This window comes from Dromiciops gliroides, chromosome 2 (assembly GCF_019393635.1).
Source record: "Dromiciops gliroides isolate mDroGli1 chromosome 2, mDroGli1.pri, whole genome shotgun sequence".
NCBI classification, from domain to species: Eukaryota; Metazoa; Chordata; class Mammalia; order Microbiotheria; family Microbiotheriidae; genus Dromiciops; species Dromiciops gliroides.
The window spans coordinates 91,005,967-91,031,188 of record NC_057862.1 but is presented as its reverse complement, the minus strand read 5'-3'; the positions used below and the strand labels follow the sequence as shown (position 1 = coordinate 91,031,188).

The 25,222-nt window shown below is 42.3% G+C and overlaps 1 protein-coding gene across 2 annotated transcripts in view; it reads left to right on the top strand.

Moving 5' to 3' along the window:
* The first annotated feature begins 24,248 nt into the window (after window positions 1-24,248).
* INPP5F (inositol polyphosphate-5-phosphatase F) overlaps window positions 24,249-25,222 on the top strand; it is a 103,568-nt gene continuing 102,594 nt past the window's right edge. For both annotated transcript variants that reach the window (XM_043983771.1, XM_043983770.1), the window contains exon 1: window positions 24,249-24,546. In XM_043983771.1, coding sequence (XP_043839706.1) covers window positions 24,450-24,546 — 97 coding nt within the window. In that variant the 5' untranslated portion in view covers window positions 24,249-24,449. The remainder of the gene's footprint in view (window positions 24,547-25,222) is intronic.

Genomic DNA, 25,222 nt, shown 5'->3' with positions numbered 1-25,222 from the left:
ATAACAAACATACACAAGCATATACATATACATACATATACATACATACATCTCTCTTCTTACAGGTTCTCCTGATTATTGAACATTTGTGCCTTCATAGGCCTAGAATCAAGAAGATCTGAGTTCAAATTTGGCCTCAGACACTACCCATGTGACCTTGGACAAGTCACTTAACCTTTGTTCACCTAAATACACTGGAGGAGGAAATGCTAAACCACTCCAGTGTCTGTAACAATAAAACCCCATGAACATACTATGGTCCATGGGGCCACAAAGAATTGGACACCACTGAACAACAACAACAAAGCAGTATGGTAGTAGTATACTTGCCTTATTGTGGGGCTTCCATACTTGATCAGCGTCCACGCCTCACTGTGCTTCAGCTTGAGCTGAAGGAGAGATATATCTCTTGTCTTCCTAAGGGATCAAAACCTCTTCCCAAATCTCTATTCATGCCACAGTCCATCACACCAGACAAGGAATGGGAAGCTGTTGAATTTTCTTTATTTATAATTGGACACAGGATATACCTGATGCTGTGAAATAGGGAAAAATCTCAATCGGAAAATAAATAGCCAAAAAGAACATTTATTACTTTGGTATAAGTCAGAGGTCATACCTCTGCCTCTTCTTCTGTCTTTTTTTCCTCTACCTGAGAAGAAAGCAGGACCAGGACAGGAGGGAGTGTTCTCTCATTCCCAAGCTCTTTCCTTCACCCACTAGAGTCCCTGAGGAGAAGGGAAGGGGAGAGTGTTTCAAAATTAACCCCACAAATGGCTCCTACATGTCATACAAGTCTTCTCTTCCTGCTTCTTCCTAAAAGTTTTTAAAGTCAGTTTCAAAGAGATGGAACCAAATTAGTGAATTTTAGAATCAAGTCTGCTTGGGTTTCCTGCTTGAGCATTGCATAACAATGCCCAGGAGGTCAGGATTACACTTATTTCACTGCATATTTTCACACCAATTTCATGTTTCTTCATACTCCTCATATTTGTAAAATAACATCCCATTATATTCACATACCAGAATTGTGGGGTTTTTTTTAAACTGACTTCTCCATCAATAGGCACTCATTGTATTTACATCTCTATGCTATCACAAAAATCAGGGCTATGAATGTTTTGGTGTATGTTGGACCTTTGTTTCTGTCTTTGTGTCTTTCCAGGAATGTGTGGCCAATAGTGGGATTACCAGGCCAAAGAATATGGACAGTTTAAAATTTTTTCCTGGGTAATTCAAAGTCTATTTGGAAAAGATTCTCTTCACTGGTGGAAATGATTACTTAATGCTCCATACCTGCAGGAAGGGTCTAATTGACCAGAACTTCCAGCTCTGAAAGAAAAGATATACAGTTCCAGATTCTCTTCAAGTGCCCAAAGAGAGAGAAAGACTGGAAAAAAGTGGATATGTGGAAGAGCTGATGCCTCAGCCATGTCCCTATCCCTAGCTTAATACCCTACAGCTTTCAGGGAATTTCTCTTTTGGTGAGATATGAATCTCTCTCTCTCTCTCTCTCTCTCTCTCTCTCTCTCTCTCTCTCTCTCTCTCTCTCTCTCTCTCTCTCTTTCTCTCTCTCTCTCTCAAGATATCTAGTTCCCAGTGGGAGAGCTCATTCACTCTGGGTATTGCCTAATATATTCTCATCTGTATGCCTTTTCCGATTTCTTTTTGCTATAGACTTGGATAAATTATTTGCTATTTATTATGTGCATTCCTTGTAGAACTGGTGGTAAGGAAGTCAAGCCTTGGATACATAGCTTGGAGCAATCCTTCAGTGATCATGAACTCAGTTTGAACCTAGAAATAATTTCCCTTGGATTAAAATATTTCAAGGGGGGGCAGATAGATAGAATTTTAGGCTGTTATTCTCTTTCACTGAAGAAAACAGAATGGTTAGCCTCTGGCCCTAACCTCCTTACTTCCTCTCCTGGCAGGAATCAGTCTTCCTTAGAAAAGGGTAGATGGAGGAGACTCTAAAGATATCCATCCAGGCTTCTCTGAGAGCCATATCTAGGCAGACCCATGTGGACACCCATTATCTCCTCGAGCAACAGTACACCACTCCAACTTGCATAACTGCAAATTAATATCCAATGGTTGGACCAATTGAAAGCTCTATTAACAGTGCATTAGTATACCTGTCTCATTGCTTCTTCAACAAAAATAATTCTCATTTCTGGTAGTCTGCCAATTTGCAGGGTATGAGGTAAAACCACAGAGTTGTTTTAATTTTCATTTCTCTAAATATTAGTGTTTGGGACAGTTTTCCAATGTTTATTTTATAGTTTAAAATTATTTTGAAAACTATTCATATACTTTACTTATCTGCTAGAGAATGGTTCTTGGTATTATATATTTGTGTCATAGGTATATGTTTTGGATGTTAGTTGTTTGTTTGTTTTTTTCAGGTCAATGAGAGTCTATGATTTGCCCTGGGTCACACAGTTAGTAATTGTCTGAGGTTGAATTTGAACTCAGGTCTTCCTGACACTAGTCGCAGCAAGCTATCCAGCTGCACTACCTAGTTGTCTCATTTTCCTTTTGGACAGAGTTACTAGACTGGTAGATCAGGTTTACTTAGTTTTTAATCAAGTATTTGATAATGTCTTTTATGATGAAGATATGTAAGCTAAGTAATAGTTTAATCAGCTGGATTCCCAATGAGTTGAATGAGTAGATTGAAAGACAATTTATTCACAATTCAATATAATCTTGGAGGGAGTTCTCTAGAAATCCATGATTAGATTCCTGCTATTGAACATTTTAATCACTTTTACAGTAGGACACAGAGTCCTTGAGGGTAAGGATTATTTCCCTTGCCCCTAGCACAGTGACTCAGCCACTTTTGTTTTGGGGGGGAGGTGGGTCTGGATCTGGAATTTTTATCAGTTCAAAGAACTCCCTACTGCAAAAACTCCTTCCTTTGAGGCAAAGCCATTATGTTGTTGTTGTTCAGTCCTGTCCAACTCTTCATGAGTCCATATGGGGTTTTCTTGGCAAAGATATTACAGTGCTTTGTCATTTCCTTCTCCAGCTCATTTTACAGAGGAGGATTGACTGAGGCAAACAGGGTTAAGTGACTTGTCCAGAGTCACACAGCTCATGTCTGAGGTCAGATTTTAACTCAGGATGATGAGTCTTACTGACTCCAGGCCTGGAACTTTATCTACTGTGCCACTTAACTTTTCTAAGCAATTACCTTTTGAGTTCCAAATTCTATCCTGCACTCCTATTTCTCCCCCCTCCATGAGAAGGCAAGCATTCTGATTTCAGTTATACATGTGAGATCATGCAAAACATACTTTCATATGTTGCTAAAACCAAAAACAACACCCCCCCCAAAAAAAAAATAAAGAAAGCAAAAAAGGTATGCTTCAATCTGTATTCAGAGTTCATTAGTTTTCTCTCTCTGGAGGTGGATAGTATTTTTCATCATGAGTCCTTTGGAATTGTCTTGGAGCATTGTCTTAATCAGAGTAGCTAAGTCATTCACAGTTGATCATCATTACAACATTGCTGTTACTGTGTACAATGTTCTCTTAGTTTTGCTCACTTTACTGTGCATCAGTTCATATAAGTCTTCCCAAGTTTCTTTGAAACTATCCTACTCATCATTTCTTATAGCACTAAAAAAAAACACAAAACAAAAAACAAGAATCCTCTGAGTGACTTGGTTGATTTTTTTTTTTTTGGTAAGGCAATTGGGGTTAAGTGACTTGCCCAGGGTCACACAGCTAGTAAGTGTTAAGTGTCTGAGGCCGGATTTGAACTCAGGTACTCCTGAATCCAGGGCCGGTGCTTTATCCACTGCGCCACCTAGCTGCCCCCTCTGAGTGACTTGGGAAAAATATAAGAACATTATTTGGAATATAGAAACAACTAGTTGTCAAAGACCATTTTTTTTCTATCATCAGAAAACAGGCTATCCATCTTTTCTCTATGAATAGAGAAAATTAATTCCAGGGAGGGCTCAGAACCTTCCCAGCTGTTTGGTGACTGGTGGCCCAAGGCAAAGAGGCCTCCCAAGCTTTGGGTCACCAAGGACAGTTATAAACAGTCTTTTATACTTCACAGCTGTAGCCACTGATCAGCTATTGCCATTGTCAGGAATAGAGATGCTGCCAGAAACTGGAATTACCCCATGCTAGTAATTCTGCCTGGCCCCAGTGGTGCCTCTGACGCTGCTAGAGAGAGGGATGGCCTGGTACCATAAAGAACCCCCTCTCTGAGATGCTTCTCTCCAAGGCTTGGCAGGCCTTGTGTCTTGAACCTCATCACTCTCTAATTCTCCCCCCTCCCACAGAGGTGTCTCCCCCCATATTCATCATACACCTCTTCAAGGACCAAGAGGCCTTTCATAGATCTTCATAGATCTCGTTCACATAGATCTTTCACCTTTTCATGGCCGGATTTGAACTCAGGTCCTTCGGAATCCAGGGCTGGTGCTTTATCCACTGTGCCACCTAGCTGCCCCCTTTCACCTTTTTACAAAGGGATTTTCTGGACACCTTAGAAATCAACAAACACTACAAATCATGACTTGATTGATTTTTTAGCCTCAAGAAAGTGTTAGAGAAAATGTTAATGATGTGGGTTAAATTTAAAAATGTATGATAAGTGGTTCAGCTAGGTAGCCAAGTGGAGGGGCCCTGGAGTCAGGAGGACCAGAGTTCAAATCTGGTTTTAGACACCCACTAGCTGTGTGACCCTAGGCAAGTCACTTAATCCTGATTGCCTCCTCCTCCCTCTCACCCCCAAAAAACCCCAACGTGTATGATAGGACCTTTCCCCCCTTGGGGATCCAGTTCTTAAACATTTATCAGCATACTTCTATCTCTCAGTCTATTGGGAGTCACATCTCCCTGCATGTACACAATATCATATGGCTCTCCTTCTGGGAACTGAAAAAGGGGAGGGCAAAGGGTAGGAGTGGGGGTGTCACAAGTATTTTTCACAATTTGATTTGCTCAGTGCAAAGATTGTATCATCAGTCTTTTGAAGACATTCAAAGGAATGGCTTCCATTCCAACATTGCTTGGTGGAAACACATTGAAATAGCTTGGTGGAGGATATTTGAGGTCCTTTTGGAAATAAGGAATCACACAGTCAATCAGCAAGTACTGCATTCGTTAAGCACTCACTATGTGCCACACCCTATGCTAGGTACTAAGGAAATAAATACTACAAGTGTGACACAATCTCTTCTCTCAAGGAACTTTTATTATATTGGGGATGGGTGTGTGTGTAGGAACACAACATGGCTACAAGTAATTAAATTAATGATATCTACAAATTAAATACACTGTGATGTGTGTGTGTTGGAGCCTGATGAAGGTTGTGGAACTTGAGCTGAGTCTTGAAGGGAATCAGGTATTCCAAGAGGAAGAAATAAGGGGGAGATAATCCTAGGCATTGGTGGGGGCAGGGGTAGGAGGGTAGAATATAGGGAATGTTATAGGCATACAACTGCATTTGGATGTTTTAAGTAGAAATTTTCACGATCTTATAAAGAATTTTTATTCAAAATCATTATTTTATCTGAACTTTTGACAGTAACAGAAGAGAAATGAACTTATTTGACATCTGGTTGATATGGAAATTACCTAATTGGTCCAAATGTCCGGCCATCCTCAGATACAATCCAGTTTCCTAAAATGAGATCTCTTTGAAAGGAAAAACAAACAAACATAAATAGGTATAAAAAATGATTGCAGTGGGGCAGCTAGATGGCGAAGTGGATAGAGCACTGGCCCTGGAGTCAGGACCTGAGTTCAAATCTGGCCTCAAGAGGGGCAGCTAGGTGGCATAGTGGATAAAGCACCAGCCCTGGATTCAGGAGAACCTGAGTTCAAATCCAGCCTCAGACACTTGACACTTACTAGCTGTGTGACCCTGGGAAAGTCACTTAACCCCAATTGCCTTGCCAAAAAAAGAAAGAGAAAAAATGATTGCAGTAAAATTATTGTTTTACAAAGATACATTTATTGGGAAAGATTTTTTCCTCACGTCTTTTTCAATTTCACCAGTGACTTTGGGCAAATCATTTAGTCTTTCTGAACTTCAGCTTCCCCATCTGTAAAATAAGGTAGTTGGACTTACTGGCAACTGAGGTCTCTTCCAGCTCTTGATCTATAACCTTAAGGACTACCCATACTGATAAAATCCTGGATCTTTGAAATATTAAAAAATAAGCATTAACTATGACAACACAACAAAAGAAAGGAGTAGAAAAGTGTAACGTATCAAGTAATGACTTCATTAGGATAGGATAAACTCTAGCATACACATAATTATTTAATCAATTAATTTGTGATTAAATGGCAGTTGATGCACATCTAAAATTCCAGAAAGTCATGCTTTGGGTACATGTTGTCAATGCCAACTTCAGAACCCAGCTGCAGAGCATTAAGCAGGAAGGAATGGGGTGGTATGGCTCCACAAGCCTGGTACAAATAGATACTGCTGCTGAGCAGACAAGTGTTTGTTCAATTGTGATATTTGGCAGCAGCAATTCCCTGGATGTCCTCCATCCCGTCCTCTCCCCGATTCGACTAGCATTCCTGGAACTTGGTTCTGCTTGCATCTTGGTTTCTGTTTGTAAATTTGCCCCTGAGTAATTTTGCCTGACGTCTGTTTGTTTCCCCCTGGGACAGGAACTCTGCTTGCTTGTACTCAGTCTGCATCAGTGATTATCTTAAGTACCAGTTTCTGGTCTAATTTTCTCCAAGGGAAACCACAGAATTTTGTCTGCCTGCTCTTTTTAAGCTTCTCTGCTGACTTTTGGGTTGAGGTCCCATTTCACTCGGTCCCAGGGCTTGTGTCCTTTTCCTTCCTGCAGGGAAAGGATTCTCTTCTCTCCTTTGCTAGCTCTGCCCTTCAGAATGGGGCACAACTCTTGGTATGGTGCCCAGAATATCCAAGTCTCACTTGGCCACCTCTACTTTCCCCCACCCTGCCTATAATACCCATGATATGACTTTGTCCATTTTGATTTTACTTCTTTCTGTGTGTCTGTTGTCTCCTTCTGTAGGTTGGAAGCTTCCAAAAGGCTGGGGTCATTTTTGGTTTTTGTCTTTGTATGCCTGGAATATCATAGATGGTTAATAAAGTCTTGTTAAATGGATGTAAGACCTTAAATAACTTACTTTACCTCTCTGGGCCTCTTTTGCCTTATCTGTAAATTAAGGGAGTTGAACTGGGATATTAGTGCAGTCCCTCACATTCAAAGTACCATTTCTATTTTCTATGTAAATTTCAAACATGGGAAAGCTTTTTTCAAGGCTTCAAATATTTCCTTCTTTCCTTCCAGACCATATATAGAGCTCAATGTGGTTTGGTGTCAAATGCTAAGGTTCGCAGAAATGAGGCCAGACTCACTGTCAAAGCATCCGGGGTCAATTAAGAGGAGATGCCAACAAGATAAACAGGAGTGTAAACAGTGTCTCAAGAGAATTACTGGAACAGAGCTAATGTCAGTGTAAGGGTCATTAACAAAAGCCCAGCAAGTAAGCATGTTGTTTCCAGGTCAATGGACAGGTCTGGGGATTTTTCGGAGGAGTTAGGACAAGGAACAATGAGTTTGCACTGGAGAAACAGCGGGGTTTGCTTGCTGAGGGCTTCAGATCTTGTGTCTGATTTCATCTCCATCTGCTAGCACCCTGAGGCACATGTCCTTCTGTGGTCTTGGACTATAGGTCATATCAACATGTCATAAACAGCCAGGTTGCAGCATGTAAACAAATCCTAAGGGAAAGTCCATGTAATTTCTCTTGTTAAATGCATCATTTTCCTTGATTTGGAGGGGTCAGGGGGCCAAGGCACCAGTCTATCTGTTATTCTTCTTGTTGTTATTGTTTGTCCTTCATTCTCAAAGAGAACCATGACATCGAGGTGACATCATGACTTACAGTGAATTGGATTTAAGTGAGGGAGGGCTGTGCAAGGTCACCAACCTCACTCTCTCCTCCAGAGCCATCTGGATGACTGGAGATGGCCCTGGATGTTTAAGGCAATTAGGGTTAAGTGACTTGCCCAGGGTCACACAGCTAGTACTTGTCTGAGGTGAAATTTGAACTCAGGTCCTCTTGGCTCAAGGACCAGTACTCTATCCACTTTGCCACCTAGCTGCCCTACCAGTCTATTAGATATCTATCCACTGGGGACAGTCGAGTTGAGGCTGTAGTATTGGAGGCCCTAGTTCTTGAGGGAGAGCAATGGAAGACAATTACAAATACACAATCATACTGCTAGTGTCTTCCCTCTGAAATTATGTTCTGTTTTCACTGTATAAATCATGCATGGGTGACCAGGTGGCGCCATAGTGCATAGAGTGCTGAGCCTGGAGTCAGGAGGACTCATTTTCCCAAGTTCAAATCTGGACCCAGACACTAGCTGTGTGACTCTGGGCAAGTAAAATGAGCTGGAGAAGATTACAAACCACTCTGCTATCTTTGCCAAGAAAACCCCAAATGGCATCATAGAGAGTTGGGCATGACTGAAAATGGCTGAACGATAATATGATGTATGTTTGGTTGTTTGTATGTTGTCTCCCCCCAGTAACTATGGTTTTTGGCTTTCTTTGTACCCCCAGCAATTAGCACAGCTCTTGGCTCATAGTAAGTGCTCACTAAACCCTTGTGTGCTGACTGACTAAAATCTCCAAGTAAGAAAAAACCTCAGTGGCTCTCCAGAACTACATATACCTGAATAGACTCTCTTCTACCACATCTCCCAATCATCAATCACCTAGCTTGAAAAACTACAATGAGGAGGAATCCACAACCTTTGGAAGCTGACTTCTCCTTTGGATAGTTCTAATTGGATAGTCTAAATTGGCCTTGTTGCAACTTCCATCTTTTACTCCTGCTTCTGCCTTTTGGGTCCAAGGAGAATGACTCTGTTCCCATTTCCATACAACTGTCCATAAAATACTTGAAGACAGTTGTCATGGCCTTCCTGAATCTTATCTTCTCCAGGCTCCATATCCCTAGCTCTTTCAACTGATCCTCACATAGCATAGTCTTAAGGGCCTTCACTCTCCTGAACATGATTCACAGAACTGATCACAATAGCCCAGATATGGTATAAGCAGGACAGCAGGACTGTCAGATCTCAAGTTCAGGACACTATGTCCCTCTTAATGCTGGCTAAAATAGCATCAGATTTTTTCACTGCTATTCCACTGTTGGTTCATCTTCAGCTTTATTGTTGTTCAGTTGTCTTCAGTGTCTTGACCCCATTTGGGGTTTTCTTGGCAAATATGCTGAAGTGGTTTGCTATTTCCTTCTAATGCTCATTTTTAGAGATGAGAAAACTGACACAAACAGGGTTAAGTGACTTACCCAGGGTCACACAGCTAGTAAATGTCTCAGGCCAGATTTGAACTCAGGAAGATAAGTCTTCCTGACTCTAGGCCCAGCACTCTATCCACTGTGCCACGTAGCTGCCCTCAGTTTGCAGTTCACTAAAACACTAAAATGCCACAATCTTTTTCAAATGAATTATAGCCTCGCTATGTATTTTTGAAGACAATTTATTGCATTCAAATACGAGCTTTATCCCTATTACATTTAATCTTATTAGATTTAACTGAAAGTTTTAGTCTACCAAGACCCTTTTGGAACCTGATTGTCATCCAGTGTGTTATTCTACCAAACTTTCTGTCATCTCCAGATTTCATAAAAATGTTTTTATCCAAGTCTTTGATAAAGATATTAAATAATGTGGACCAAGCATAGATCCTTGAGCATTCCACTAGGGACCTCTTTCCAACTTGATTTTGCAGCATTAATGTTTGCTTATTATTTGGTCCCAGCCATTCAGCCAGTCTCAAATCAACCTAATTGCCCTATCATTAGGCCTACATCTCTAAATCTCCCCCCCCCCAAAAAAGCATGAGGGAGTCTGTCAAAGACTTTTATTAAATGGTAGACAAACTTTATTTATAGCATTTCCCTTGATTTGCCACTGGTAATGCTATTAAATCAAGGAAATGATAAGACCTATTCCTGATGAGGCCATGCTTGTTCTTTGTGCTAGCTTTTCTAGATACTTACTAATAATGCAAGGCTGAGTTTATATTTACATCTGCTAACATACAGATAGGTTTTTCTCCCCTGTCAATAAACACCTTGTGAGTATAGACCCAGTACAGGGACCTCTGTGTCAAACAGTATACATACGTTTGTTATTTTTTATTGTAGAATTCCATATTGCTTTTTGAAAAAGTTGGCTCAATGTGCACATCTACTAGCAGTATAATAATGTGACTACTATGTCATAGCAGCACTAATATTATTTTGTCATTTTGGGTCATCTTTTTTAATTTTATCATCCTTATTTAATTTGGATCTTTGTAATTTCTACCCATTGATCATGGTAGCTGGGTGGTACATTGGAGAGCTCCTCTTCCCGAGTTCAAATCTGGCCCCAGACACTTACCAGCTGTGTGACCTTGGGCAAGTCCCTTCACCCTGTTTGCCTCATTTCCTCATCTGTACAATGAGCTGGAGAAGGAAATGGCAAAGCACTCTAGTATCTTTGCCAAGAAAATCCCCAAAGGGGTCACAAAGAGTCGGACACAACTGAAAAAAAAAAAAAGACTGATGATGAATAAAAAACCCATTGGTCATAGTCTAAGCAGGGACTAGCACCTACCACTGGGTGAGAGTCTGCTCCAGCACATTCTTGCCAAGATCCCTGTCCAGAGAATTAATATGATCCTAAATTTAGCAGCATATCTCACTTTACCTCTTATTTGATTTACCAGTGTGAGGGGTCTATCCAGATCACCTAACCTAGAGACGTCCTGCTTCCCTTGGTTCCCCTACCATATAGATGAGAGTCAATGACTTTGATTATGTATTTATTATGTTTAGGTCACAGCTTTAAAACTGACCAGATTGGAACAGTCTCTTTCCTGCTATAACCAGAAGGTAAGGATCATACAAGGTTTACCTACAGTGGAGGCCCCATGAACTGAACTGAGAGAAAGGACACCTTCCCAAAGCTCCCCCTGCATTGCTTTTACCTTGGCTCCAAGAAATAGGCCTGGGAGTGTTTGCTTCTGTTCTGTGTCCTTCTCAGTTTCAGGTGCTAGTGATGATCCCCACTGGACCTGGGAGTTTGAGATCTGGCCAGCTGTATCAGGATTCCAGGTGGGCTGTTGAAGCTAGCCAGACCAGCAGAGAAGCCTAGAGAAACCAAGCCGCCTGGGACTTGAGCTCAAGGGGATTTTGTACTTGGTATTTGGGATTATACTCTATTAGGAACTGAGCTAAACAATGAACTTAATCCCCTTCCCCATCTCAGAGACTGATATAGGAGGAGGATTAAGCCCCACATCTCAGGGGAGTAAACTATCTGTACATTTGGTTTTTTTGTTTGTTTTGGTTTGTTTTGGTTTTTGTTTTGGTGGGGCAATGGGGGTTAAGTGACTTGCCCAGGGTCACACAGCTAGTACATGTCAAGTGTCTGAGGCTGGATTTAAACTCAGGTACTCCTGAATCCAGGGTTGGTGCTTTATCCACTGCGCCACCTAGCTGCCCCCTGTTTTGTTTTGTTTTTTAATTTTTTTTTAAAGTGAGGCAATTGGGGTTAAGTGACTTGCCCAGGGTCACACAGCTAGTAAGTGTCAAATGTCTGAGGCTGGATTTGAACTCAGGTCCTTCTGATTCCAGGGACCGTGCTTTATCCACTGCGCCACCTAGCTGCCCTGTATATTTGTTAATATAATGTTGAAGTAAATCTTTCTTTGTCAAAGCTAATATGTTAGTGCTTAAATAAAACTGGGGTGCAGGGGACTTGGCCACACATTGGGGGGGGGGCTTGAACCATTGGCAGAGAGCCTAGACACCCCTATCCCTTTTAAGAGTACTGGAGGCAAGGGGCAGCTAAGTGGCGCAGTGGATAAAGCACCAGCCCTGTAGTCAGGAGGACCTGCGTTCAAATCTGGCCTCAGACACTCGAACACTTACTAGCTGTGTGACCTTGGGCAAGTCACTTAACCCTCATTGCCCCACACAAAAAAAAAAGAGTACTGAAGAACCCTGTAACAGTGGTGAAATATACCATACCTAGCCTTCAGGAGGTGGGGGCCAGAGTAGTTAATGCTACACCAGTCTGAGGTTTGATAGCAGGTAACAGGATCCTAGATTAGGAGATCAGAGAACAAGGATCAGAGACAGAGGCAGAGAAAAGGTCTGCACAGAGAAAGGGTGAGTATCTAGTGGCTTTGAGTCAGAAGAATGAGGCACCAAAAACATAACTGGAATTTGATTCCAAGATAAAGATCTTCTGAGTTAAGGCTTCTGGCCAGAGCCAAAACTGGTCTCCGAGTGCAGGTGGACTACAAGCTGTAGGTATAAGCAAGTCATAGCATCTGACTAGAAAGGGAGAGTAGGGAAAACTTACAGGACCATAGATTTAGAGTTGGAAGGGATTTTGAGGTGACGTAGTCTAGCACTTTCATTTGGCAGATCCAACAAGGTTATGTGACTTGCCCAAAGTCACATGGGTAGTGAACAGCAGGGATGGGATTTCAGTCCAGAGCCTCCCACTTCACAGCATTTTTTCCACTGTAGTCCCCTATTTCCCTAAAGGAGCTACTGATCCTCTCACGAGCCCAGGGCTCATTTATCCATGCTGCAAGTGTTCGATGGTGCTTTTACTTATTTAGCAGAATTTGACAGGTGCAGAAGACAGGGATGAAAGGATGAGACAAATAAGGCATTAGGTGATCAAGAGGTCACATCCAGAGATAAAAACAAGGTCAGATGGATTTGGTGCATAATAGGAGCAAGTGGTTTAGAATTCAGGAGCTCAGAGTTAGCTACCATAAGTTCCATTAGGAATCAGGAGACCTTAAGGCTGAGTTTTCTTCCTATTATAGTGACTTATATTTATCTGGTGCTTTAAGGTTTCCCTTCTTCCAGGTTGTCCTTCACTTCTGTGTATTTGTATTCCCAATCAATTATTCTTTCTTTGGTGAGACTTGTCACTGTGGATATGCATTTTTCTATTCTGCCAATTATTTCTGCTGTGAAGGTCATAAATTCTGCTTTCACAATTCTGATTTCTCTTTTAAATCATTCAGGAACATCCTGTCATTGTTCTGTGCTCTCTTGGGAATCCACAAGTAGATCTGCCTCATCAGATTCACTTTCCATTGTCTTGCAATATTTATTCATATAGATATCTGTGCTCTGTAGGCTGATCTGAAGGTGAGATTCTCTTGTTATTAATATCTTCCTTGTTGGTTTATCTGCTTATGTTCAAGGTCCTTTTCCTCCTGAACTCTTAGGTAATTTCAGTCTTTTCCCCTTACAATCTCATATCATTCACTTTCTGACTCCCCCCTCCTTTGATTGAAGTTTCTCTGAGGGGCTGGACCCCAAAGCTGTCTCCGTCTCTTCCCACATCAGGCAATTCCTGTTTCAATGGTCTTGATGTCTGCCCCAAGTGACTTCTGTGGGGTTAAAAATGGTACCCTTTGTTACAGGCAGCTGTGGGAGATCCACTTCTGGTGTCCTGCCCTCTGTTTCCCAGTTCTCCAGCTGAGTGTTGTTGTAGTCCCAGATAGAGCAAGCTTCTTCTGCCTTTTAGTTTTCCATGGCACTGGGAGAAAGGAGGGGTGGGAGATAGGTAACATGGCGTTTCATTACAAACTTGAGGGTTGGCATATATAGTCCTCTTAGATCTAGTGGGAGGTGGTCAAGGGGGTGCTGAGTGAGCAAGTTAGGGGCTAGGGATTGGGCTTTTCTGTTATTAAATCATCAGGTTTTTACCTCCATAGGGTTCTTGGTGTCCTAGATGGAGACAACTAAAATAGCTTTATTTTTTGTACATCATTCCTATTTTGGAGAGGTTTGAGAGGTCACAAGGCTTGGAGAAAATGCCTAATCCTCTTTCTTGTTGATCACATGACCTGGAAGCCTTCCTTTAAAAAGTCCTTTATGTTTATTAACTCATTTGATGCCTCCTCGAAACTCTATGAAGTAAGTGCTAGAGATATTGTTACCTCAATTTTACAGAAGATGATACTGAAGTTGCTTATGGTGAAACAGCTAGTAAATGTTGGAGGTAGGATTTGAACTCATCTTTATGCTGCCAAGTTCAGTAGTCTAGATATTAGACCATGTTGTCTCTATGGCAGAATCTAACTATAAGTATTTATAAGGGTTGAGGGATTGAATAAATGAATCAAATCACTCCATCTCACTTAAAGTAAGTGATCAAATGCTAAGTCTTGATACTTTTGACTAGCTGGCCATGCATCTCTATTGAATTAAACCAAAGGAGACATTGAGGTGAGGAGACCATATTTCTTTCCTGTTCCTTACCTCTTTTACATTCCTTGCCTATATATGGTTGGGCAAGGGTTTCCAGTTGTATGGAAGAAACAACTCTTGATTTCTGCTGAAATTGTTGGGTACTTTTTCCAAAATCATTAAAAAAAAAACCCACCTGAATAGTTTTAGAATGATTATAAGCATTTAAAAAAGAATCACAGTAGTGTTGTTTTGTTGTTGTTGTTCACACATTGGTGAAATATGAATTGTGGTGAAAGCAATTCAACATTTTTGGGAAGAATATCTATATCCATATCCATATATACAATCATATGTCTATATTTATTACATATCTATATATAAATATCTATTTATTTCTACAGATTTATATAAATGTATTAATATATATTTAGAGTTCATATATGTATGTATGTATATATGTGTATATAGAGATAAAGATATAGAAATAGAGATATAGAGATAGAGATGGAGATAGAGATAGAGATAGAGTTGATAGATAAAGATAGAGATAGATATAGTCTATGATGATTATGTGCTCTCTGCTGTGGTCGGTAACAAGGAAGGAATGGCTAAATACCGATGTAAACATCAAATTGCAAGTATGAGTCTATTGTCTTCTTTCCTGATGTCGGGCTAACAAAAGCTGCTGAGAATCAAACACCTCCCGTAAATTGACATCATCCTGAAAGAGTCAAGCTGGACCTGATGGAGAGAGGTTATTATGTAGCACACTTTTGTGGTGTCCCAGGTCCCTTTGGCAGTTTGATGAAAATCTATGGATAAAATACAAACGATTACAAAGGGAACCAATTATACTGAAAAAAGTTATAAAAATATTTCAAATATTTAAAAAGTTCACAGATCCCACATCAAGAACCCTTCATTTGGGGCAGATAGGTGGCACAGTGCATAGAGCACCAGCCCTGGAGTCAGGAGTACCTGAGTTCAAATCTGGCCTCAGAAACTTAACACTTACTAGCTGTGTGACCCTGGGCAAGTCACTTAACCCCAACTGCCTCACTAAAAAAAATAAAATTAAATAAAAAAAAAAGAACCCCTCATTTAGTGGGGGGGGGCAGCACTAGAAAAAGAATCAAAAGACCTAAGATTTGAGAACTGTGTAACCAAGTCACATAACATATTTGGGCCTGTTTCCTCAATTTTACATTGTAGTGGCTGTATGTCCTTTTTAGCACCAACATTCTCTTATTCTATATTGTTGTTGTTCAGTAATGTCTGATTCTTTGTGATCCCATTTGAGGTTTTCTTGGCAAAGATACTGAAGTGGGCCTTCTCCCCATGAGAAATTCAAGGATTTCTCTCTTGGTTTCCTTTCTCTAGCACCCTAAATAAACTATTAGACGATCACTCCAAAAACCATCCAAATAACACCATAGGAAAATGCCCGGAGCAGCAAAACTCACAGAAGAATGTGCTGAAATCATCTTCTAACCAAGAACGGCTTGGAAGGTCAGAAGGAGGGAGCTGCTGTGCTGAGACAGGAGTTGGGCCCAACCCCACAGTCACCCTGACACAGATCCAGTCCCAGGAAGGCCTCACCAGAGAAGCAGACCCCCAGAGCCTCTGAATCAGCTGCAGCGCCAGTGTCATCTGGAACTAAGCTCACTGTCTGCTGAGAGGGCTGAGCCCTGGGCAGGGGGGAGACTACAGGGGTCTATGCTGGTGCTGAGGCAGAACTTGGATTTTTCACCCCTGCTGAGAACCAGGAGGTAGGCTTGATTAGCAGTGGCCCAGGTGGGGGAGGGGCACAGGCTCATCAGAGCTTACAACCACAACACACAAAGCTGGTTGATTAGCAAGTTGGTCTGGGGTCATCTACAGACCAGGGAACAGGCCAGGTGAGTGAAGAACCTGATCCTCCTTAAATCATACCACCTGGGACTTCTTAAGCTTGGGATACTACAGCCTGGAAACAGTGCCCCCCTTTAAGGAGCTAAAAGTCAAGTAAAAGAAAGGCAAGATGAGCAGACAGAGAAAGGTGAGGACCATAGAAAGTTTCTTCAGTAACAAGGAAGACCAAGGGGCACCCTCAGAGCAAGATGTCAACATCAGGGCCCCTATATCTAAAGTTTCCATAGAGGTGCTCAAAAAGGACTTTGGTATCACCACCATATTTGTGTCATAAAACGAATTTGGTAGAACTCCTTCATCTATTTTTCCAAATAATTTGTATAATATTGTAATTAATTGTTCTTTAAATGTTTGGTAAAATTCACCTGTAAACCTATCTGGCCCTGGGGATTTTTTCTTAGGGAGTTCATTAATGGCTTGTTCAATTTCTTTTTCTAATATGGATTTATTTAAGGATTTTATTTCCTCTTCAGTTAACCTGGGCAGTTTGTATTTTTGTAAATATTCATCCATTTCATTTAGATTGTCAAATTTATTGGCATACAGTTGGGCAAAATAATTCCTAATTATTGATTTAATTTCCACTTCATTGGTGGTAACATCACCCTTTTCATTTTTGATACTGGTAATTTGGTTTTCTTCTTTTTTTTTTTAAATCAAATTAACCAATATTTTATCTATTTTATTGATTTTTTCATAAAACCAGCTCTTAGTTTTATTGATTAATTCTATAGTTTTTTTGCTTTCAATCTTATTAATTTCTCCTTTAATTTTCAGGATCTCTAGTTTAGTATCTAATCGGGGATTTCTAATTTGTTCTTTTGCTAGCTTTTTAAGTTTCATGCCCAATTCATTAATGTCCTCTTTCTCTTTTTTATTCATGTAAGCATTTAGAGCTATAAATTTTCCCCTAAGCACTGCTTTGGCTGCATCCCATAGATTTTGGTATGTTGTCTCATTATTGTCATTCTCTTGGATATAGTTATTGATTGTTTCTATGATTTGTTGTTTGGCCCATTCATTTTTGTTTGTTTGTTTTTGTGGGGCAATGAGGGTTAAGTGACTTGCCCAGGGTCCCACAGCTAGTAGGTGTCAAGAGTCTGAAACAAGATTTGAACTCAGGTCCTCCTGAATCCAAGGTTGGTTCTTTATCCATTTTGCCACCTAGCTGCCCCAATGGAAAGGTTTTTTTCTTTTCTTTTTTTTTTAGTGAGGCAATTGGGGTTAAGTGACTTGTCCAGGGTCACACAGCTAGTAAGTGTTAAGTGTCTGAGGCCTGATTTGAACTCAGGTACTCCTGACTCCAGGGCCGGTGCTCTATCTACTGCATCACCTAGCTGCCCCCCCCATTCATTCTTTAGAATGAAATTATTTAGTTTCCAATTGATTTTCATTCTACTTTTCCCTGGCTCTTTCTTACATGTAATTTTTATTGCATCATGATCTGAAAAGGATGCATTTACTATTTCTGCCTTTCTACATTTAACTATGATGTTTTTGTGCCCTAATACATGGTCAATTTTTGAAAATGTGCCATGTACTGCTGAGAAAAAGGTATATTCCTTTCTATCCCCATTCAATTTTCTCCAGACATCTATCATGTCTAACTTTTCTAGTAATCTATTCACCTCTTTCACTTCTTTCTTATTTACTTTTCGGCTAGATTTATCTAATTCTGAGAGGGGGAGATTCAGATCCCCCACTAGCATAGTATTACTGTCTAATTCCTCTTGTAACTTCTCCTCTAAGAATTTGGATGCTATACCACTTGGCACATACATATTTAATATTGATATTAATTCATTATCTATAGTACCTTTTAGCAAGATGCAATTTCCTCCCTTATCTCTTTTAATGAGATCTATTTTTGCCTGTGCTTTGTCTGAGATAAGGATTGCTACTCCTGCTTTTTTTACTTTAGCTGAAGCATAATATAATCTGCTCTAGCCTTTAACCTTTACTCTGTGTGTATCTCTCTGCTTCAAATGTGTTTTTTGTAAACAGCATATTGTAGGATTCTGGTTTTTAATCCACTCTGCAATTCGCTTCCGTTTTATAACAGAGTTCATCCCATTCATATTCACAGTTATTATTACTGACTGTCTATTCCCCTCCATTCTATTTACCCCCTTTGTACTTTCCCCCCCTTCTTTCACCCTATTCTTCTTCACCAACATTTTACTTCTTACCCCTGCCTCACCCAATCTGCCCTCCCTTTTTATCGCCCCCCTCTCTTTTATTTACCCTTTTCTCCCTTGCTTTTGTCCTCCCTTCTATCAGTCCCCCCGTTTCCCTTCTCCTTTTGCTTCCCTAAAGAATGAGCTAAGTTTCTTTATCCCAATGATCATATATGTTATTCCCTCTTTGAATCAAATCTAATGAGAGTAGGGTTGAAGCAATGTTCACCCCTCCTTTCTTTCCCTCTATTGTAATAGGGTTTTTTTTCCCACCTCTTCATATGATATAATTCATCCCCTTCCACCTCCCCTTTCCTTTCTTCCCCATAAACTCCCTTTTTAACCCCTTAATTTTTTTTTGTATCATCACATCAAAGACAATTTATATTTATACCCTCTGAGTAAAGTCCTTCTCTCTGCCCAAATACATTTACAATTCTTAAGAGTTATGAGTATTATCTTCCCGTGTAGGGATATAAACAGTTTAACCTAATTGAGTAACCTTTCTTTTTCCCTTTGTTTACCTTTTTAAACTTCTCTTGAGTCTTGTATGTTAAGATCGAATTTTCTATTCAGTTCTGGTCTTTTCAACAGGAAAGATTTGAAAGTCCCCAATGTCATTAAATGTCCATCTTTTCCCCTGAAAGAGAATGCACATTTTTGCTGGGTAATAGATTCTTGGCTGCAATCCAAGCTCCTTTGCTTTCCAGAATATCATATTCCAAGCCTTGTGGTCCTTTAATGTTGAAGCTACCAGGTCCTGAGCAATCCTGACTGTGGCTCCATGATATTTAAATTGGCTGTGGCCCGCAGCTCCTGCTGACTTGCCCCAACCCCCTTGGCGCTGGGCTGCTATCCTGCACTGGGCCTCCCTTTTGCCGGAGTCAGATTGACCTTTTCCTGAAGTCTTCTAAATTATCTCTGGTTGGAAGACTGTGTCTCTCTGTCTCTTTGCAGGTTCTGTAGTTTCAGAATATCTCCAGAGGCTTGATTTAATGTTCTTTTTGAGGGAACAGAAGGAGAGCTCAGGCAGCTTGCTGCTTCCTCTCCACCATCTTGGCTCCACCTCTCCCTACAACTCAAAAAGGACTTTGAAGATAAAGTTAGAGAGGTAGAGGAAACAATGGAAAGAGAAATGAGGGTGATGCAGGAAAGACATGAGAAAAAAGTCAACAGCTTGAAAAGTCAAATTGGCCAAATGGAAAAGGAGGTACAAAAGCTCTCTGATGAAAATAATTGCCTAAGAATGAGCATTGAATAAATCGAAGCCAGTGACTTTATGAGAAACCAAGACACAATAAAGCAAATCCAAATGAATAAAAAAATAGAGGGCAATGTGAAATACCTTCTGGGGAAAACTGCTGACCTGGAAAATAGGTCCAGGAGAGATAATTTGAAAATTATTGGTCTACCTGAAAACCATGATCAAGGAAAGATCTTAGACACCATCTTCCAAGATATCCTCAGGGAAAATTGCCCTGAAATTCTAGAAGAAGAAACTAAAATAGAAATTAAAAGAATCCACTGATCACCTCCAGAAAGAGATCCCAAAAGGAAAACTCCTAAGAATATTATAGCCAAATTCCAGAGCTCTCAGGTCAAGGAGAAAATATTGCAAGCTGCCAAAAAGAAAGAATTCAAGTCCTGTGGAGCCCCAGTCAGGATAGCACAAGATCTAGCAGCTTCTACATTAAAGGACCGGAGGGCATGGAATATGATATTCCAGAGGGCAACGAAAATGGGATTACAACTAAGAATCACCTACCCAGCAAAAGTCAGCATAATCTTTCAGCAGAAAAAATGGGATTGTAATGAAAAAGAAGACTTTCAGATATTTGTGATGAAAAGACCTGAACTGAATGGCAAATTTGTCTTTCAAATACAAGACCCTAGAGAACCATAAAAAATTGGAGCTGGGGGACATACCTGGGGTCATACAGTATGTGACTGTCTTGTGTTTGAGGCCAGGTTTTGGCTGGGATCCCCCTGGGTCCAGGGGTGATGCTTTGTCCACTATGTCACTTAGCTAGGTGATGACATCTTTAGGGTTAAATTGAGGGGTGAAGGGAATTCACTGGGGGGGGGGGAAGGGCAGAGGTGAAATCATAGGATGGGAGGGAAACAGTTAACAATAGTAATCATGAAAAAGAGAAAAGGGGGGAAAATTGTACAAAAAATATTTTTAGCACCTCTTGGTGGAGGCTAAGAATTGAGAATCAAGGGAATGTCCATCAATTGAGAAATGATAGAAAAAGCTGTGCTATATGATTGTAGTGGAATGGTCTTGGGCTACAGGAAATGACAAACAGGATGATCCCAGAAAAACCTGGAAAGACTAATGAACATCTATGTATAGTGAGGTGAGCAGAGCTGGGAGGACATTGTACATAGCGACAGCAATATTGTTCAATGATCAATTATGAATGACTTAACTACTCTCAGCAATGCAATGATCCAAGACAATCCCAAGGAACTAATGAGGAAGCTTACTATACACCCCCATAGAAAGAACTGATAAAAAGAATACTTGTGGATTGTATATATATAACCTGGTTTCGATCTTGTGGAGGGGGGAGTAAAGGGAGGGTGGGAGGGAGAAAAATTTGGAACTCTAAATCTTATGAAAATGAATGTTGAAAACTACCCTTACATGTAACTGGAAAAAATAAAATTTCTATTCTAATTGGGAAAAAAAAAGATAATGAAGTGGTTTGCCATTTCTTTCTTCAGCCCATTTTACAGATGAATAACTGAGGCAAACAAAGTGAAGTGACTTGTCTAGGGTCACGTGACTAGTAATGGTCTGAGGATCAGAACTCAAGTCTTCATGATTACAGGCGTGGCACTCTATCCACTGTACTGCCTAGCTGCCCCTCTTATTCCATATAGGAAGTGGTATAATCCCTCCCTCAAAGCATGTGTTAAGATTGAGAGAAGTAGCCACTTTCTATGACTGAGATGCTGGTTGACATGGGGCTTAGGATAACTCAGAAGTTTCTCCTGTGAAAAGCAAAACCAAGGATGACAAGAAAACAGTACAACGGATCAAGGAATCAGGGGACTATTGAAGTTTTGATTGACCAGCTGGATATCAGGACAGATTCACCTAAGAAATAAAGGGTGACAAAATTCTATAGCAGCAAAGTCAATTAGGCATGGCTACTCCCTGACTGGAACTAAGAGACAAAGATAACCCCGAAAGTCAGGACCATCATTTCAAAAATATGCCCCTCAACTCTCAGGAATATGATAATCATCCAAGCTTTCCCCACCCCATCCCAAAAGGGAACTTTCCAGTTTTCAAGTGGATACCCCATCTATCCTCTATAAAAGCTTTTGCCTTTCTTCTGTTCTGGGAGGAGAATGTTTTTGAGCCCTCCTCCCCAGGGGTGAAGTCTTTGACTTAGCTACCCCTCTGTCACTTTCTCTAGTGCCAAATAAAAGACCACTTTAATTCTAAATGGACTATGGTCGAGAGTGTAATTCTTTTCAGAGAAATACCTAAGGCCTCCCACCTTTTTCCATGTATGGTCTTCTGGGGGAAATAAGAATTGCCTGAAACAAGCAGAGAATGCTTTACCTCTTACAGGAGTTGAGAGTATGGTTCTTGGTTTTTCTCAGCTCCAGGTGAGTAGGTTAAACATGTCTGTCCTCTGTCTGGTATTCATGGCTTCTCTTTCTCAGTTTGAGGAATAGAGAGATGTGTACAGAAGCTTGTATTGTGAGACTGCTTAAGCAAGATTGAACGGGTCAGCACTAACAGCATTAAGAGCTGTTAGAGTCAGGAAGGACATTAGAAATTATTTTATTTCTATTATATACTTATTATACATATATTATATATTAATTTATATATTTAATTATAGGTGAAGTCACTAAGGTGGCTTGAAATGAAGTGCCTTGTTGAGAATCACAGAATCAGGATTAGAACCCAGGTCTCCTTCCCCTTCCAGATGATTTCTATTACATATTCTCATTTGGAGTCTGTATATTGATTATCTGCTACCACTGAAAGGCTGTACTGGGTCCTATTAGGGAGCACAAAAGAATCAGAAAGTGTAGGCCTCTCTAGGACTTCACAGTTAAACTGTAGGAGAGAAAAAAATCTGGCAAAGGAAGTACCTCGAGAATAATTATTAAACTGGCTAGTCAATACAAAAAGGATGTCAGAGGCTCTGGCAAGCTGAATATCCATATGAAAGGCCAGGAATGTGGCTAAATAGGAGACACAAAGGCCCATTCTCCCGGATTTAGCTTAGTCTGTGCATTTCCTCAGTCTTCCACAACGGGGGAGAGCAGAAGGGATTTGGCTGGAGATCCCTCAAATTCATCCCAGAGATGTTTGGTTGCTATTGGGTAATAGGCTTTCCTTGGATGAAGATGAGATGTAGAGAAGCCTTCAGAGCAGGCACAGGAAATACTGACAGTAGAGACCCAGGCCTAAGGGCATTAATTAGCTAGGAAGTAGTAGCTCTATAGCTTAATGAACTTCGTACCTGGGGCAAAAAAAAAAATCTGCTAGACACCCAAGGCCTTCCAGCAGCGAATTCAAAGAGGGGTGGGCGGAACGTTGAGTCTTTTCTACGATTGTTGCTGGTCTTGGGGCTGCAACAAGGGCGGCTGCTTTTCTCATAGAGCTAGGGAAAAAAGAACTAAAGGAACTAAAGGAGAGCCCACTCTTTTTCTTAGGCACCCATAACCAAAGACTTCCCTGAAGACGGAAATTGCAAAAGGCCCCGCAGCTATGTGCATTGGCAGCAGAGACCTGCAAAGCAGCCTTCACTTGAAGCCGCGTGTCTATTGGAGAGCACTGGTGTGGGGGAGATCCATAGGCATCGAGTCCAGTGGGAGCAGGACAATGACTTCACTAGAGGACGTCCACGGCTCCTCTGCTTCCTCGGTGAGGGGGAGAGAGCTGTCAGGGGGCGAAGACCAGTGTCTGCTGTTTTCTGCCGCACAGCACTTACTCTGTAGTGAAATCAGTCCATGTACTAGGTTTTAGCAGACAATTGATCAGTGTCAGTCAACAAGCACTTATTAACCTCTCGCTATATGCCAGGCGCTGTGCTAAGCGCGGGGGCATTGCTCTCCACTTTATCCTATCTATACAGCTTGTATGTACAAAGTTGTTTACATGTTGTGTCCCCCATTCGGTTGTGAGCTCTTTGAGTGCAGGAACTGTCATTGCCTTTCGTTGTAGCCCCAGCGCCCGGCGCATAGTAGGAGCTTACTAAATTGGCTCGTTAAGACGGTCAAAATACTCGTTGTTTGAAGCAGACAGTCGGGGAGGATGGCACGTATCATTTGCACCCTGGTTTTGAAAGGACAGAGTGAGGGGGCTGCAAAGGGGAAGACTGGGCGGGCGGGGCGAGACCCCCTTTATGGTGTCTCTTCTTCGTGATGGTCCATCTGTTCTACCCGGGCAAGGACCGGCGAGACTCCGGAGCCCTTCCCCACGGTACTTGGAGGTTGTTTGTTTGTTTTTTAGCGGGAAGGTGAGCAGGGAGCAGCTCAGGTTCCTGACCCTCGCGTTGGGGACACTGTTGTGGGGCACCCTGGGGGACTGGCGGAGGGACGACTGGAAGGAAGGCGCTGGCACCCGTCCCCCGAAAGGGGGCAGGCGGGGAAGTGGGGGGACAGGCAAGGGTGCCCGATTGCACTGAAGCCTGTTCCCCGCAGGGGGCAGGGGAGTGGGGTGGGAAGGGAGGAGATGACAAGGAGGGTCGCCTACAGGCGGCGGCTCCAGTCCCCCGCACGGGGGCGGTGTGGGGCCGCCACGGGCGGGATCACGTGAAGACAGGGAGTGTGGGGGCGGGGCGGGGCGGTGCTGGGGGCGGAGCCTCGGAGCCGGGGGAGCCGACCAGCGCCGGAGCTGGGCGTGGACAGACAGTCCTGGGGCCGAGGCGGCGGCGGTGGTGGCGGTGGCTTTCGAGGCGGCGCTCCGCTGCACTCTCCGTTCTCGGGCCTGGGCTCCGGCTCCGCCACCGCCGTTCTGGCGGCCCCGGCTGAAGAGGGTGCCCCGGCCGGGCCCGGGGTCCGCTGCGGGGCGGGCTCGCCGCCGTGCTCTCCGCCCCTCGGGCCCGGGGCGGGCATGGAGCTCTTCCAAGCCAAGGATCACTACATCCTGCAGCAGGGCGAGCGCGCGCTGTGGTGCAGCCGCCGGGACGGGAGCCTGCAGCTGCGACCCGGTGAGCGGGGACCCCAGCCCGGCTGGGGCGGGGCGGGGCGGGGGTCCGCTCAGGCTGACCTTCCCCTCCCGCCCGGGGAGGAGGGCGGCATAGGGGGGCGGGCGGGGGGGGGGTGCGCGTCCCTCTGCGGGGGGCAGAGGGACTGGGGGGGGGACGACACCGGCCTGGGCGGTGGGCTAGGCGCAGTATCCCCTGGCACGAGGTGAAAGGTCATTGTTTCTTAAATGACCGCGTCGTGGTGATGATGATCCAGGATCAGGCTTGGAAGAGGGATGCTGTTTCTTGGGAGGTCGGTCCTTGGAATGACAATTTGCCAAATAAAGGCACCTTGAGAGCAAAGATGGTCAAGGTGGAGAGATGTATATATTTTTTTCCTTTTTAACCCTATCTTCCCAGTTCCTGTCAAACCCAATTCACTCATATTAAGACTTGAAATATTGTGTCCTTGAAAAGAGGAAGTTCGGGTTCTGCCTCTGTATTGAATCAATTGGTCAGACACCTAGTATAATTGAGGAAGGGATTTGTTATCCTCCCCTCCGAATTTACATCTTAAGATCCAAGATCTATTTCTGGGAGAACAGCAACCACAAACAAGCCCTATCGCAAAACAGGTTACCAAAGATCTTTGTCACAACAATTAAAATTCATTACTATACACCCACAAGAATCATATGAT